General features: G+C 46.0%; 1 protein-coding gene across 3 annotated transcripts in view; it reads right to left on the bottom strand.

The window, feature by feature from the left end:
• The window catches only part of trrap (transformation/transcription domain-associated protein), a 141,393-nt gene that overhangs the window by 15,533 nt on the left and 112,699 nt on the right, over window positions 1–13,161 (bottom strand). For all 3 annotated transcript variants that reach the window (XM_080456225.1, XM_080456227.1, XM_080456226.1), the window contains 3 exons: window positions 12,940–13,030; window positions 11,876–12,081; window positions 8,755–9,016 (listed from right to left, as the gene is read on the bottom strand). In XM_080456225.1, the coding sequence (XP_080312351.1) occupies window positions 8,755–9,016; window positions 11,876–12,081; window positions 12,940–13,030 (559 nt within the window). The remainder of the gene's footprint in view (window positions 1–8,754; window positions 9,017–11,875; window positions 12,082–12,939; window positions 13,031–13,161) is intronic.

Genomic DNA, 13,161 nt, shown 5'->3' with positions numbered 1-13,161 from the left:
ACTTTAACAGTCTCTGGCAATGGCCAGGGCATGAAGCCCATCTACTCACTTTTGCAGATGGAGCAGTGAGGACAAAGAGTACTAGCAGATAGTCATCTGAGAGCAGCGCGATGTACCGGCTGGGGACAAAGCTTCCAATACCACAGGCAAGCATCATGAAGGCACCCATGCAACCTGTGGGGGCCACACGCGGAGAGCATCTCAATGGTAGAGAGGCTGAACCCTCTATCTAACATCATCCGCAGATATCTAGGGCAGCATAAGCACAGAGCAACGCTCCAACCTATGCAGTGGCCCTAGTGACTAGAGCACAGTCTACACTCGCTGGCGTGCAACGCCCTGGTGTACGATGCACAAAAATCCAGTAATTTCTGGACATTAGTTTTGAATTTCAGTGGTCAATGACGCAGCCGAAGGTTAGGAGTGAGGATGCCCCATGCACCTCCCCCCCTAACTGTGACAGGAGATCTTGTCTCTGTGGAGAGGCCAAGGCACTTCATTGAGAAGCTGCAGTAGGCCAAAGCATCTTGCCCTAACGGACTGGTCTGTCCCGGAAGGGAGACCTACAGTCAAGAACGCGTTATGCCCTCAGGGCTAACGGTACTACCGCTCTGCCATACCTATGCACGTGATCCGAACTGCTATCGGATCCAAGAGGCTTCCAGTGGGAAACAAGTCCGCAGCCTGGACTGTACACCCAACAAGCGCATTGCTATGAAATTTGCAAGATGAGGCAAGGTCCACGAAAGGAGCTTCCAAGCCTCCTGCAGAGGCTGACTGGGTCAAGCGCCCCAGAAGGCAGACTGTTGACATAGTGTTATTGAACACGGCATAAACATCCTGAGGGCCAGGTGCACTGCACGCAGGTCCAGTGCATTAGCGACACTGGCTGGAGACCCTCATCATTCTGTTGCAGTCTTGGGGTTCGAGGCCCAAGCCACAAATATATATGCACATTTGTACATGCGTGAAATTTGTCCGCTGTATTTATTTACCCATCCTAGAACTACTAGGAGCAGTGAGCAGCCATTCCCCGGCGCTCATGGGGCAATTAGGGGCTCAGACAGGGACACACATCGACCCACTTCTGGCCTGGCGTCGAACCCGGGACACCCAGAGGCTCTGGCTCATTACCAAAGTAGATAGTGCCAATTCTCTAACCATGCAAGCAAACGCCTAGAGTGACAGGCGCTGTATAGGCGCTGGATAGGCGCTGGATAGGCGCTGTGTCTGCGCATCAACACTCGCATGCCGGAGGGCCAGGGCGAGGTAGTCAAGGGAATGTCCAATACGTCACATTCCCGCCGCTGTGGCATGGCCCTAGTTTGCAGATCAGAGACTAACACCGTGGCCATGAGCAACGGTCATCCAGCTCGACAGCTTCATCTAGTGACACCACCAGAGAAGCAATGCTCACAGTTTACCGTTTAGGCGTTTAGCAGGCGCTCTTAATCCGGATCGACTTACAGTAAGGTAATGTAAGTAAAGTAAGCAATGTTGGCATCAACCACCAGCCTTAGGTCTAGCCCTATTGGGCTGTACTCCCCATGGCTGACAAGTCCTTGGTAAGAGGTTCTGGAACTGGCCCACATGCCAAATCTCATGATGTACGGCACCGAGGGTGTACAATGACGATAGTTGTTGGACGCATCCATCTAGGCCAAGCCGTTATATGGCCAGCTGGGCTATGTACTCTCAACGCTTTCGTCCAGCGACAAGCAGTAGCGGAGTGGGACACACTTACTATGCTGAAGCTATGTTGCGGTGGTCCGCACGTGGTTCCTCAAAGCGGCAGAATGGGATACATTCTCAACGCTGACCCCTTTTTTTTTCCTTCCGTCCAGCGACAAGCAATAGCGGAGTGGGACACGTACTATGCTGAAGCTACGTTACGGTGGGCCGCACGTGGTTCCTTTCCTTTTCCTCTGGCCAGCGACCAGCAGCAGCGGAGCGAGACACACTCCCAATGCCAGCGGTATATTCCAGTGGGCGCACGCCGCAGTGGCGTGGTACCTCCAAAAGCGGCAGAGCGAGACACACTCTCAACGCTAATACTTTCCACTCCTTTCGTCCAGCGACAAGCAGTAGCGGAGCGAGACACACTCCTAATGCTTACGCTATATGGCGGTGGGCCGCCCGCCATGATTTCTCAAAGCGGCAGAGCGAGATGCACTCTCAACGCTAATCCTTTTCCCTTCTGTCGTCCATTGACAAGCAGTAGTGGAGCTACCAGCAGCAGCGGAGCGAGACACACTCCCAATGCTAGCGGTATATTCCAGTGGGCGCACGCCGCAGTGGCGTGGTCCCTCAAAAGCGGCAGAGCGAGATGCACTCTCAACGCTATATCGCTGATCCTTTTCCCTTCTTTCGTCCAGTGACAAGCAGCAGCGGAGCGAGACACTCCCAATGCTAGGGGTATATTCCATTGGGGGGCACACCGCAGTGGTGCTTACAAATGCAAAATACAGCATGCAGCTGGTATAACATGACTGTCAGTCATTATTTCTTGTTTCCTTTTTTCCTGTCCAGCCTCATCATGATTTGTGTGCATGGGGATCTCATCTTAAACAAGCTCAGTGCTTAATGAGTTTTCCAATTTAGTAGACCTTGTACTGTGAATTTGTACTTCCATGTACTGCTTTCAATTCAGTGGCCCAGAGTTCGTCATCCTGACAATTCCTCTAGCTGAGAAAGCATCCTGAGGGCTCAATGCTAGCATCCCTGTGGGAGGCAAATCAGCCACAACCACGGCCAACCCAGTCGACCTTTCTGCCAGCAGTATGCTGCTGCAATTAGAGCCGAAACATTCACAGCCATAGCCTGTGTCAGGCACCATAGTCGGGACATGACCGGCACAAGTAATGGACCTTCTCTTCTGGGACCAGAGGGGACCAGCAATTGTTGCAATAATCCATGGGCAACAGCAACAGAGTGAGACACTCAATACTACTGATGACGTAGCCGTAGCAAAAGCGAGAATCATTCAGGCTACAGTGTCAAGGACACAGTATGATAGTCAAGAAGTGGCAAAGCGAAACCCACTTCAGTCGTCATATAGAATTATTTAAGAATATTTCACTACCAAGCACATAGCACAGTATACTGCATATGTTGAATAGCCGTAGTGAGTACCAGGTACACACAGTATTAGTGGGTAACAGCAGCAGAGTGAGATACACTTAGTGCTATTGGTAACGTAGCCATAGCAAAAGAGCGAGAATTGTTCAAGCTACAGCGTCAAGTACATATGTACTTGTTAATGTATTGCGTCTTGGACACAATTAACACAATTAACAGTAATGTTAATTAATGTTGTCTTGGACCCCAGGAAGAATAGCTGCTGGTTTCCCTTTTGCCGCAGCTAATGGGGATCCATTGCCAATAAACAAAGCTTATTGATTATCAGTACACAGAGTACAATGTTACTAATATGTAACTTCGTCGTAGCAAGGAGCAAGAACCACTCAAGCCACAGTGTCAAGTCAAGCTATGATACACACTCAAACTGTGAGGTTAAGCACCCACAGTGGTAGTATTGGCATATCCCTGTATGTCACGGGCAAAATATGCTGCTTAAGTCAGTAGGCTACTACTGAGCAGCGTTCTACCACTTGACATGTGTTCTGGCGCTCAGGAGCTGGGACATGTAGCACACATCAGCTTGGTAGTGTGTTACTCTCTGAACATAGCACCAAGTACATGCAGTAATAGGTACACAGTATATCGTCCAATAACGACAGAGTGAAGCACACTATGGATGCTAAAAAGCATTATTTTACACTTTGGGCTATTCAAAAATAGCAGATCTACAAGCTCATAGCGCGGCACCAAGTACATGTAGTAATAGGTACACAGTATATCGTCCAATAACGACAGAGTGAAGCACACTATGGATGTCCTTTATTAGCTGCAGCTAAATTATATTTGGACTGGTTAAATTGGGGTTTGAACCAGGGACCTACAGACTTGCAGGTAGACAGTGTACTGACTGAGCCATTGGATAGCAATCAAGCTAACAAGCGCCATATGTCTGGTAGATAGAATGTCTGCGTCAGAGTGAGAACCACTTCCAGCAAAAACATTCACAGAAGCGCTCATACAGTGGTGTAAAGTAACTAAGTACATGTACTCAGTACTGTACTTAAGTACAATTTCGAGGTATTTGTACTTTAATGGAGCCCAGTTCTCTGCCACTGCGCTCATTAACGCTTTGGTCGTCTCCTCGAGGCGAAAGAACACCTTCTATGAGACACAATAACCAGTCAATCTGGCTCCACCGCCGTCGTGTCATCGAGGCGAGAGAGCACCTCCTGTGAGACATTATTCAGGCAATCAAGTTTCGTCGCGGTCTTCTCAAAGCGGCAGAATGGGATACATTCTCAACGCTGAATACTTTCCCCCCTTTTACTTTATTTGTCTGTAGACAGCACAATACATGCACTCACCGTCGCCAATGCACAGCTATGGCTCCCAACAACGGTGGAGCGGGGAAAGCCTGTTATTGTCGTTAGCTCCAATGCTAGCAAGCCGCCCGTCGCGTGCTTTTCTTTTTTTTTTTTCCTTGTTCCTTTCCGACAGCCCCTATGAACGGGGTAACGTAATTCCATGGTAGCAGGCTACGCAGTCTCTGGAGGACGGACCGTAGTCCGTAGCCCCAACCGTGTTGGTTACGAAACTTTCACGCGCAGCTGCAAGTGTCGACCTACGCTTTGGAGGCGAAAAGATGAAAGAGGATGAACGCTGTGTGCCCCGCCCCTATATAGGTGGCGTGCGTGCACACAGGTCACGAGTGACTTTGTTGGTATTAATATTCGACCCATACGCGAGCGCGTGATGGATATCCAGGTGTTGAAAACACTGCCTCTGGCGGTCAGTAGGAATGAAGTAGAACTGTCTGATATCGGTTTGCTTATAAAGTCAAATGGGTTGGTTTGCCTCATGCAACCGATATGCAAAATGATATGGGGTTGCAAATTATGGCAAATACAATAAAGAAAAACTAAAAAGAAACATTGGTCAGAAGACGTAATCCAAAAATATAATATATAATTTTAGAGAATAATATTTGTGTGTGTGTGTTTTTATTTTTCTTCCCTCCCCAGAGAATGTTCTTCTGACAGAGGGTCTGGACCAGATCCAGTGCTAAAACAGTAAGTCATGCAAATAGCATTCACCGTAATTGGATTTGAATGCCATATTTTCCGGCCCACAAACCCTGTGGAAGCAGTAGAGCCACTGACGTGGTAAGGGGGAACAGAAGGGGCGGGGAGGTAGTGGTGTGTGTGTGTGTGTGTGTGTGTGTGTGTGTGTGTGTGTGTGTGTGTGTGTGTGTGTGTGTGTGTGTGTGTGTGTGTGTGTGTGTGTGTGTGTGTGTGTGTGTGTGTGTTTGAGTGTGGAGGGGGTCTCGGCTTGGCTGATCAGCATATCTCCGCAAACCCCCGGCTTGTTCTGCACTGGAGGGCCGTGTGGTTTTCCTCTCCTATCCTACGGCTCGCTATTTCGTCCTTCGCTTTGGGCACAGCTGAGTAGCTGGACGGAATATCTGGTAAGATTCATCGCCACAATGCTGGCTTCAGCCATCATTTCCGTATTTGTTCATTATTCGCCATTCTCTCATGATTTTTACTGGCTACCAATGCTGCACCTGTCCCACGATCCTCATTGTCTTATCCCTGCTAGCTTGCCATCCTACTTCTATCCCTTACGTGCTCGCTCCACTTTTCCTCTTTTAAAAAAAACACTTAAACCCTATATACTGTACTTCGTAGACCAAAGTCCCCCACGGCACTATACTAGGCCCTATTCGTTTTCCCCTCTACACCAAATTAAAATAAACTATCTACAATCTCACAACACCCCAACTGTTTGCGCCCCAAAATAGAGACGCTATAGGATTCATGCTGTTAAGTCCTATGCGCCTCCTGCTGTGTTTGGACTCTTTACTGCAGCCCCCCCGCCCCCACCTCAGAGTCAGTTACTGGGTTTTCCCTCTAGCTGCTTCTCATTCTCTCCCTGAACCTCCATCCCAGGGCCAAACACATTAGCGCTATTGGCCACTCTCATGACCAGCGGAGGGGAAAAGCACAGGGGAGAGAGGAGAGGAGCGTGGGAGGGAGTAAGGAGGAGAGGAGGAGTGGTGGTGAGGTGGACCGAGAATCACTGTGTGTGTGTGTTTCTCCATTTCTGTGTGCATGAATGTTTGTCTATGTCTGTATATGCATGCATATCTATGTACAGTATATGTGCCTGTATTTCAATGTGTGTGTGTGTGTGTGTGTGTGTGTGTGTGTGTGTGTGTGTGTGTGTGTGTGTGTGTGTGTGTGTGTGTGTGTGTGTGTGTGTACAGTCACAAGGAGTGGACGGGAGCCAGGGGAGAAGTTTATTTGAACAATGGACGCTGGGGTGGATGAGGAGGCGGGGCGGGGCGGGCGCAGCAGCAGACATTCCTTGTTTAAACCAGAGGCCAGTGAACTGCGGTTCAACTCCCTTATGTAAAAGCAGGAAAACAGACACGCGCCTTGCAAAAACATGACCAGGGCCCTTCATTTGGCTGGAGCGCCACCTGTCCAGTTGGTTTTCTACAGTAAATTTGTCAAAACATGCTATAACCCAGTTCCCTGGTATAATTTGTAATGGATCAAAGACTGTTCACTGATGTCTGCCATTAACCAGAAACACACACACCCTAATCTGTGATGTGTCACATTCATGTTCTGCTCCATGGACAATAAATTAGGACAAATGCTTGTAATATAATTTACTGTGTGGGTATTATATAGAACTGATTTTGAAATGCACGTTTAACCACTTTCAACCTGGCATCCTTATTTTGGGCATCATAAAAGTATTTTCCAAAAAGGCATGTGTAGTATGTGATTTTCCCTGTGAATTTTTTATGCAAAGGCAAATTCTAAGGGAATTGGCTGGGATTAGAAAGGCAGTGGAATTTGTATAAATCAAAGCCATAAAAAGTATCGTCATACTTGCACATACTAGATCACACACACACACACACACACACACACACACAAAAGACAGAAAGATATATCTACATTTATGCATATATCCCGAACCCTACACAGCCTTGGCTGTCTGACTAACAGCTACTAACTAGTATAGCAGTTCAATGCAAATCACCAGTTTTCTCCCATCTAGACCTGAGGCCGATTCTAAAAACACCTTCTAAATCCTAACCTACGTTTTATGAAAAAAATGTATTCAAAGAAATAAATAAAAAATCATGTTGCTATATCGTCTCTGTCGGGTGGAGACATCATATTGCCAAAACTGTTACTTTTCAGGATTCAAATTCAAAAATAGCAAAAGTAGCAGATCTACAAGCTCAAAAGCTTTTCGAGCTGCGTTTCACCACTGCTGTTGCTCCACACGAGGGGACAGCCTGTTCTGTATGGTGCTGATAATGAGCAGTTCCCTGTGCAGGTAACTTTGTCCAAAAACTAAACAATACAGTTACACATCACCCCAAATGAGGCTATAGCAGTGGAGCCATGGAGTCCCTGCAGCAGTCTGTTGTCTCAACATTTAACCCATTAAGGCCTGAGTCAGATTCTTAAAATGTTTTCTAAATCCTAACAGTTTTTTGAAAAAATAAGAATTCACTATTTTTCAAAAATAGCAGATGTACAAGCTCATAGCGCGGCACTCGGTGCCGCGCTATGAGCTTGTATATCTGCTATTTTCTGCAGTCTCTGACAAACGGACGCGTTTCGGCTACTCAGGCCTTCATCGGCGTTTTGAGGTGTGAGGAGGACGCAACACACACTGTTCCTGTTTGCTGAAAGGAGGCGTGTTCATTCTGATGATGTGTGGCCCTCGGGGAACACATGTGGGCTTTGTTTTGACTGATACGGTCTCATGCCCACCTGTTCCACAACGCTCTGTGTCAAATAATTCACAAAAACAGATTCTCTTTTTTTCTTGCTTGAAAACAACATATGCTTGGCATTGGGCTGTCAGAAGTTTTGCGTCTGTGACAGGCTTTCAGAGAAGGTTTACCAGTGATGCTGAAACGTAATTGAACTGGAGGGCCATGGGACTAAACAGAACTCATGAATATAATTGGAAAACTTGAACAGAATATTGTTGCTGTTCACTTTACTTTAAAGGTCCATCTACGCCACTATGGCAGTTGAGCAAGAGAGTAGAAAACAAAGCTTATGTGACTGGAAGGTTGTCGCTACAAATCACTCAATGATCAGGATGTCAATCCAATTCCTTTCCTTCCCTTCCTGGCTCCTCTTGGTGTACCAAGTGCCTGTATACAAATGTTCTATACTTTTGGGGTAGTAATGAACCACTTTCACCCTGGGGTCCCTATTCTGGGCATGTGTCATTTATTATAGGTGAAAATGTTCACAAAATGTCTCCCGCAATCACGTCATATTATACCAGATTGCTTATTTCTCTCACTAAACATGGCAACGTTTTTAGATCCCATATGGTTGCTTATTTCTCTCACTAAACATGGCAATGTTTTTAGATCCCATATTCTGAGAGGACATTGAGCAACAGCGCCACTTACCATAGAGTTACATGCAGTGGCCGAACACAGTATTGTGGGTCGTCTTTAGATCCCATATTCTGAGAGGACACTGAGCCCTCATTGGCTTAAGGACCAGCCAATGAGGAAAAAGTGACGCAAAAGTCAGGACTAGCGAGTGTAGATGTAGACCAGGTTTTGCAACCTGGTAAAAACAACAACAGTAAATGTAATTTTAAAGAAATCCCCCCCACCTGTGGTGAACTGTCCCTTCATCTTCTGGAAGACGGGGTCCTGGGCCGTGGCCTGGGCCCGGCGGGCCAGGGACTCGGAGGCGGCGCTGGAGAACATGGTGGACACGTTGGAGACGTTCTCCAGGCCCACGCCGAAGGTGCTCACCAGCTTCTTGACGAAGTTGAGCGTGTGCGGCGTGATCTTGGCGTCGGACACGGCGCCGCTCTTCTCGAAGGCCACGGAGTAGCACTTGGCCAGGCCCTGCTGGAGCTGTCTCAGGACCTGGAGGGAGGGAGAGAGAAAGGTCATTCTGTGACTAGTATGTCTACAGTATGTCACACGTGTGTGTGTGTGTGTGTGTGTGTGTAAGGAGAGGGTAGTCCACAGGATTGGCGCACTCAATTCACAAAACTTGTGATTAATTCCGGCCACAAGTTCTTAAACATTCATGATCAGAAAAGGAACATTCGCACTAACAAATTACATTTTGAAGCTCTTTTTAATGCATTGTCACAGCAGTAATCACAGGAATCAGCATTTGAAACGCTGAATCTTTTCAACTTAATTTGAGTGTGTTCCTTTTTGATTGTGTGTGAGGGACCAGGTAATTGTAATTGAAAACTGAAACAATAGTTTTGTTTTTATGTGTGATGTTGCTTTGACTGACATGCGAGAGGGCTTGTCCTTTTTCACACAAAAAAGGGACAGAAAATATAAATGGCCATGGTCCATGGTATAACCAAGTTCAAGTTCAGAAACATGTAATCCCTGATGACCCAAGAGTGAATCCTGCCAAAGCCTCCTGACTTTTGGCTACTCTACAATATTTCCCTCACAGATTTACAACCATCTTTCAAATATGTAAATAAATGCAAAAAGGTCAGTGGAATATCCTGTCTCCTAAAAACACATTGCCTGCCAAAAGCCGTTTTAAAACGTCCTTTCAAATACAACACTTGCCTGCCAAAGTAGTTTTAAAAGGTATTAAAAAAAAAAAAAAAAAATATCACACAGAACCAGGAGATAACGTGATCCCAAGATTTACTGCCCCATTGACTTGCTGTTTAAAGTATTTGGGAAATATTCTGTATCTCGGCTCCTGTGTTTTACTATGTATTTTTGGTGAGACAGCGTATAACAAGCGAACAGGAGGTCGCGATGACATTTTTTTTTCTTTTCGCAGAAGCACCGTGATTAGCAACCATCAGGGGATCTATCATACTGGAGATAAATATTCTGTGACTACTTGAAAAGGTAAGAACATCGTTAAAAATGCTGGCAGAGATGCTGCAGCCTGTTTTAGAAAACCCCTGGCAGTGAATCCTCCACACGACTCACACAGTTCTCGCCTGCTTTAGTTGAGTGCAACCAGAAGACAGAACACGTTGAGTACTGGCTATCATTCTTTATACGCAACCAGAAGACGACACAGCTCCCACATGAGGTGGCATGGAAGGGACAACGTACCTCTGTCTCTAACTTGCCCAGTGGAACTGAGTGTATAAGGCTGCTGCTAAGGGCCACAACCCATCAGAGAGCACACACACGCTCACTAGGGCTGTCACGATTACAAATTTAAGTTGCGATTAATGATTTAATTGTGTTTCTGTCGTTGAAAATTAATGGAACATTATGAATAAAAAATACATTTCTGTTTGGCTTTTAGCTTACGGAAACAAAAGTTGCACAGGGCAGATATGACAAATAACACATTTAATTACTTTATACTTAAAAATAAACATTAATAGTGGAAATAGCAGTTCCCATCGCGACACGTTTTGAGCTTATAGATCTGCTATTTCCACTATTTTTTACATCTAAAAAAAAATATATATTTTTTTTTATATGGAATTGATTATGACGATTATGACGATCATGTAAAAATGATTGCAATTATATAAAATAATTGCGATTATATAAAATAATTGCGATTAGACGATTATGAAATAATTGTGACAGGCCTAGCGCTCACGCCCTAAACCCCATTGCCACATCCTACGTGCGTGCTCACTGTGCTCATCCATCACGTCTCTGTTCTCTTCTCTCCCTCCCTCTCTCTCTTTTTCTTTCTCCATTTCCTCCCCCCCCCCCCCACTGGTGGACCTGCAACTATACCATGCATGAATGCACCATAACATGGCTAAAACACTTTGCAGCACCGCCAACTTTAATTTGGACGCTCATTGTCCTGCCAGCTTCTCTCCGTTGACACCTACATTGAATTAGCGTGAGGTGGAAAAACCCTGCAGGGTGAAAAAGGTGAAAGACTGTAATAGACAGTCAGCAACCTCTGCTACTTTAAGGTAAATAAAGAAATAATGTCAGAGAATGTTCTTTCTGGGAGTCTTACCACAGCATTGCACAATTAATTTTGTTTTATCATGGAAGACAGACATACCGGTTATCGGCAATATATTTTTCTTCATTTAAGTGAAACCTAGGAGTCATCAAGGCGGCAAATAAGTCGGTGCAATATCTTGTGATATGATTATGATTTACACGGTCACGTCTATGCACACAAATACACACTTCCTTTCTCTCATAGGGGCAAAACAGTGTTATATTCTTGCTAGTCTCGCGTAGCCAGACAACTATTCCACAATCTCCGAATGCTAGTATATAGAGTCTGGAACTACACCTCCCGAAATCCGATTGAGTAAACTGGCATTTCCGTTCACAAAAATATCTTTAGATTTTGTTTTTTAATTTCCATTTCTGCTAAGCAGCAAGCTAAATATACTTAAATGATTTTGATTTATATTCGGATAAATTTGCGCGACTGTAAAGACGAAACGGAAGTGGGGAGGCTTCACATCCGGTTTATATTTTAATAATGATCAGAGCTTCCGAGTGCCAGACTGTATGACCGGAAACATTTGAAAATTGTAGGAGGCAACAGTCTGGCCACGCAAGTCTATATTCTTGCCATCTGATCAGCCAACGCACACATACAACAACAACACACACACACACACACACACACACGATCAACACACTCATGCCAACTTCTTTGCTTTCCCCTATGATGGTGAATTTCTGTAAAAGAAGCCTGCAGGGACATTTATACAATTAATGCTGTTTAACCGTGCTCGCACACACACGCACGTGCACACACGCACGCACACACAGGCTCCTCTTTACCTCCTCGTGCCAGTTCTCTCGGAACCAGACCATCTGGTCCACGATGCCCTCCAGGGAGGAGAGCAGGGTGGGGTGCAGCTCCCGCTGCATGTGCATGATCCGGCTGCAGCGCCACATGGGGGCCGTGGCCCTGATGGGCCCCGGGTCTGAGGCACCCGAGTGGGGCTGGGCCCCCACCGAACTGGGCTGCTGCTGGCCCGACGCATCTGGAGGAGGAGAGGAGGAGGAGGATAGAGGAGAGGAGGGGACGAGAGCATGAGGAGGAAGACAGGGAAGAGATGTGAACAATTGAAAAAGCAGGGCACAAAAGTCACGGTTATAAGACAAGCCAGAGAGAGTAAACAGCAAAACAGTGAAAAAAGGAAATAACCAAAACAACAAAAAGACAAAACAAGCAGAGGCAACACACATTTTAACCCATTGAGGCCTGAGACCGATTCTACAAAATGTCTTCTAAATCCTAACAGTTTTTTTGGAAAAACTCATGTTGCTGATGTCAGTGGTTCTCAAACTTTTTCATGTCAAGGACCCCCAAAATGATATGTATTTGGCCGCGGACCACCCATCTGAAAACATGTTGTTCCAGGGACCCCCAGAAGCAAAGATTTGGGTTACAAATGTTTGCTTTTAAAAAGATATATTGAAAGATTTGCACACATTTTCACGATTTTTTTAAAATTTTGAATAGCCCAAAGTGTAAAATAATGTTTTTTTTAGCTCAAATCAAAAAGTGACACAGATGCGTTCCAGGTCTTAATAGGTTAAACAGTATGGAAGCACAAAGACTTGCAGAGAGCACAAACAAAGCTCAGATTTTTTTTGCATGGAGTGTATCAACACAACAGCTCCGGGGGCTGTTGAAAGTAAAAAGCATGCAGAGCATAATGAATACACTATCAGGCCGAGCGCAGCTCCTCCACGCATTCCCATTCATGCACTCTTGTGTTTGAATAACTTGGGGTGGAGGAAGAGGAGGAGGAGGAGGAGATGGGGGGGGGTCTTTTAATGTTCAGAGCCTGGCTGAGAGAGGGGGAACGGGATGGTGGGCGGCCGTGTTTACTTACCGCTCTTGTATCGCTCCCGCTGCTCAATCTTGAGGGTCAGGTACAGCGTACGGATGGGGAAGTAGACAGCCTGCGGGTACACTCGTCCCACCTTGCAGATAAAAGAGAAGGTGCACAGATTACATTTCAAAGACTCTCTCTCTCTCTCTCTCCCCTCGCGGGACGATGAAGAGGTATTGGGAAAGAAAGAAAGAGAAAGAGAGACAGGAAACTGAGTGAGAC

This window comes from Gymnoscopelus braueri (assembly GCF_963280865.1).
Source record: "Gymnoscopelus braueri genome assembly, chromosome: 17".
NCBI lineage: Eukaryota > Metazoa > Chordata > Actinopteri > Myctophiformes > Myctophidae > Gymnoscopelus > Gymnoscopelus braueri.
This window is presented reverse-complemented; position numbering and strand designations above follow the sequence as displayed.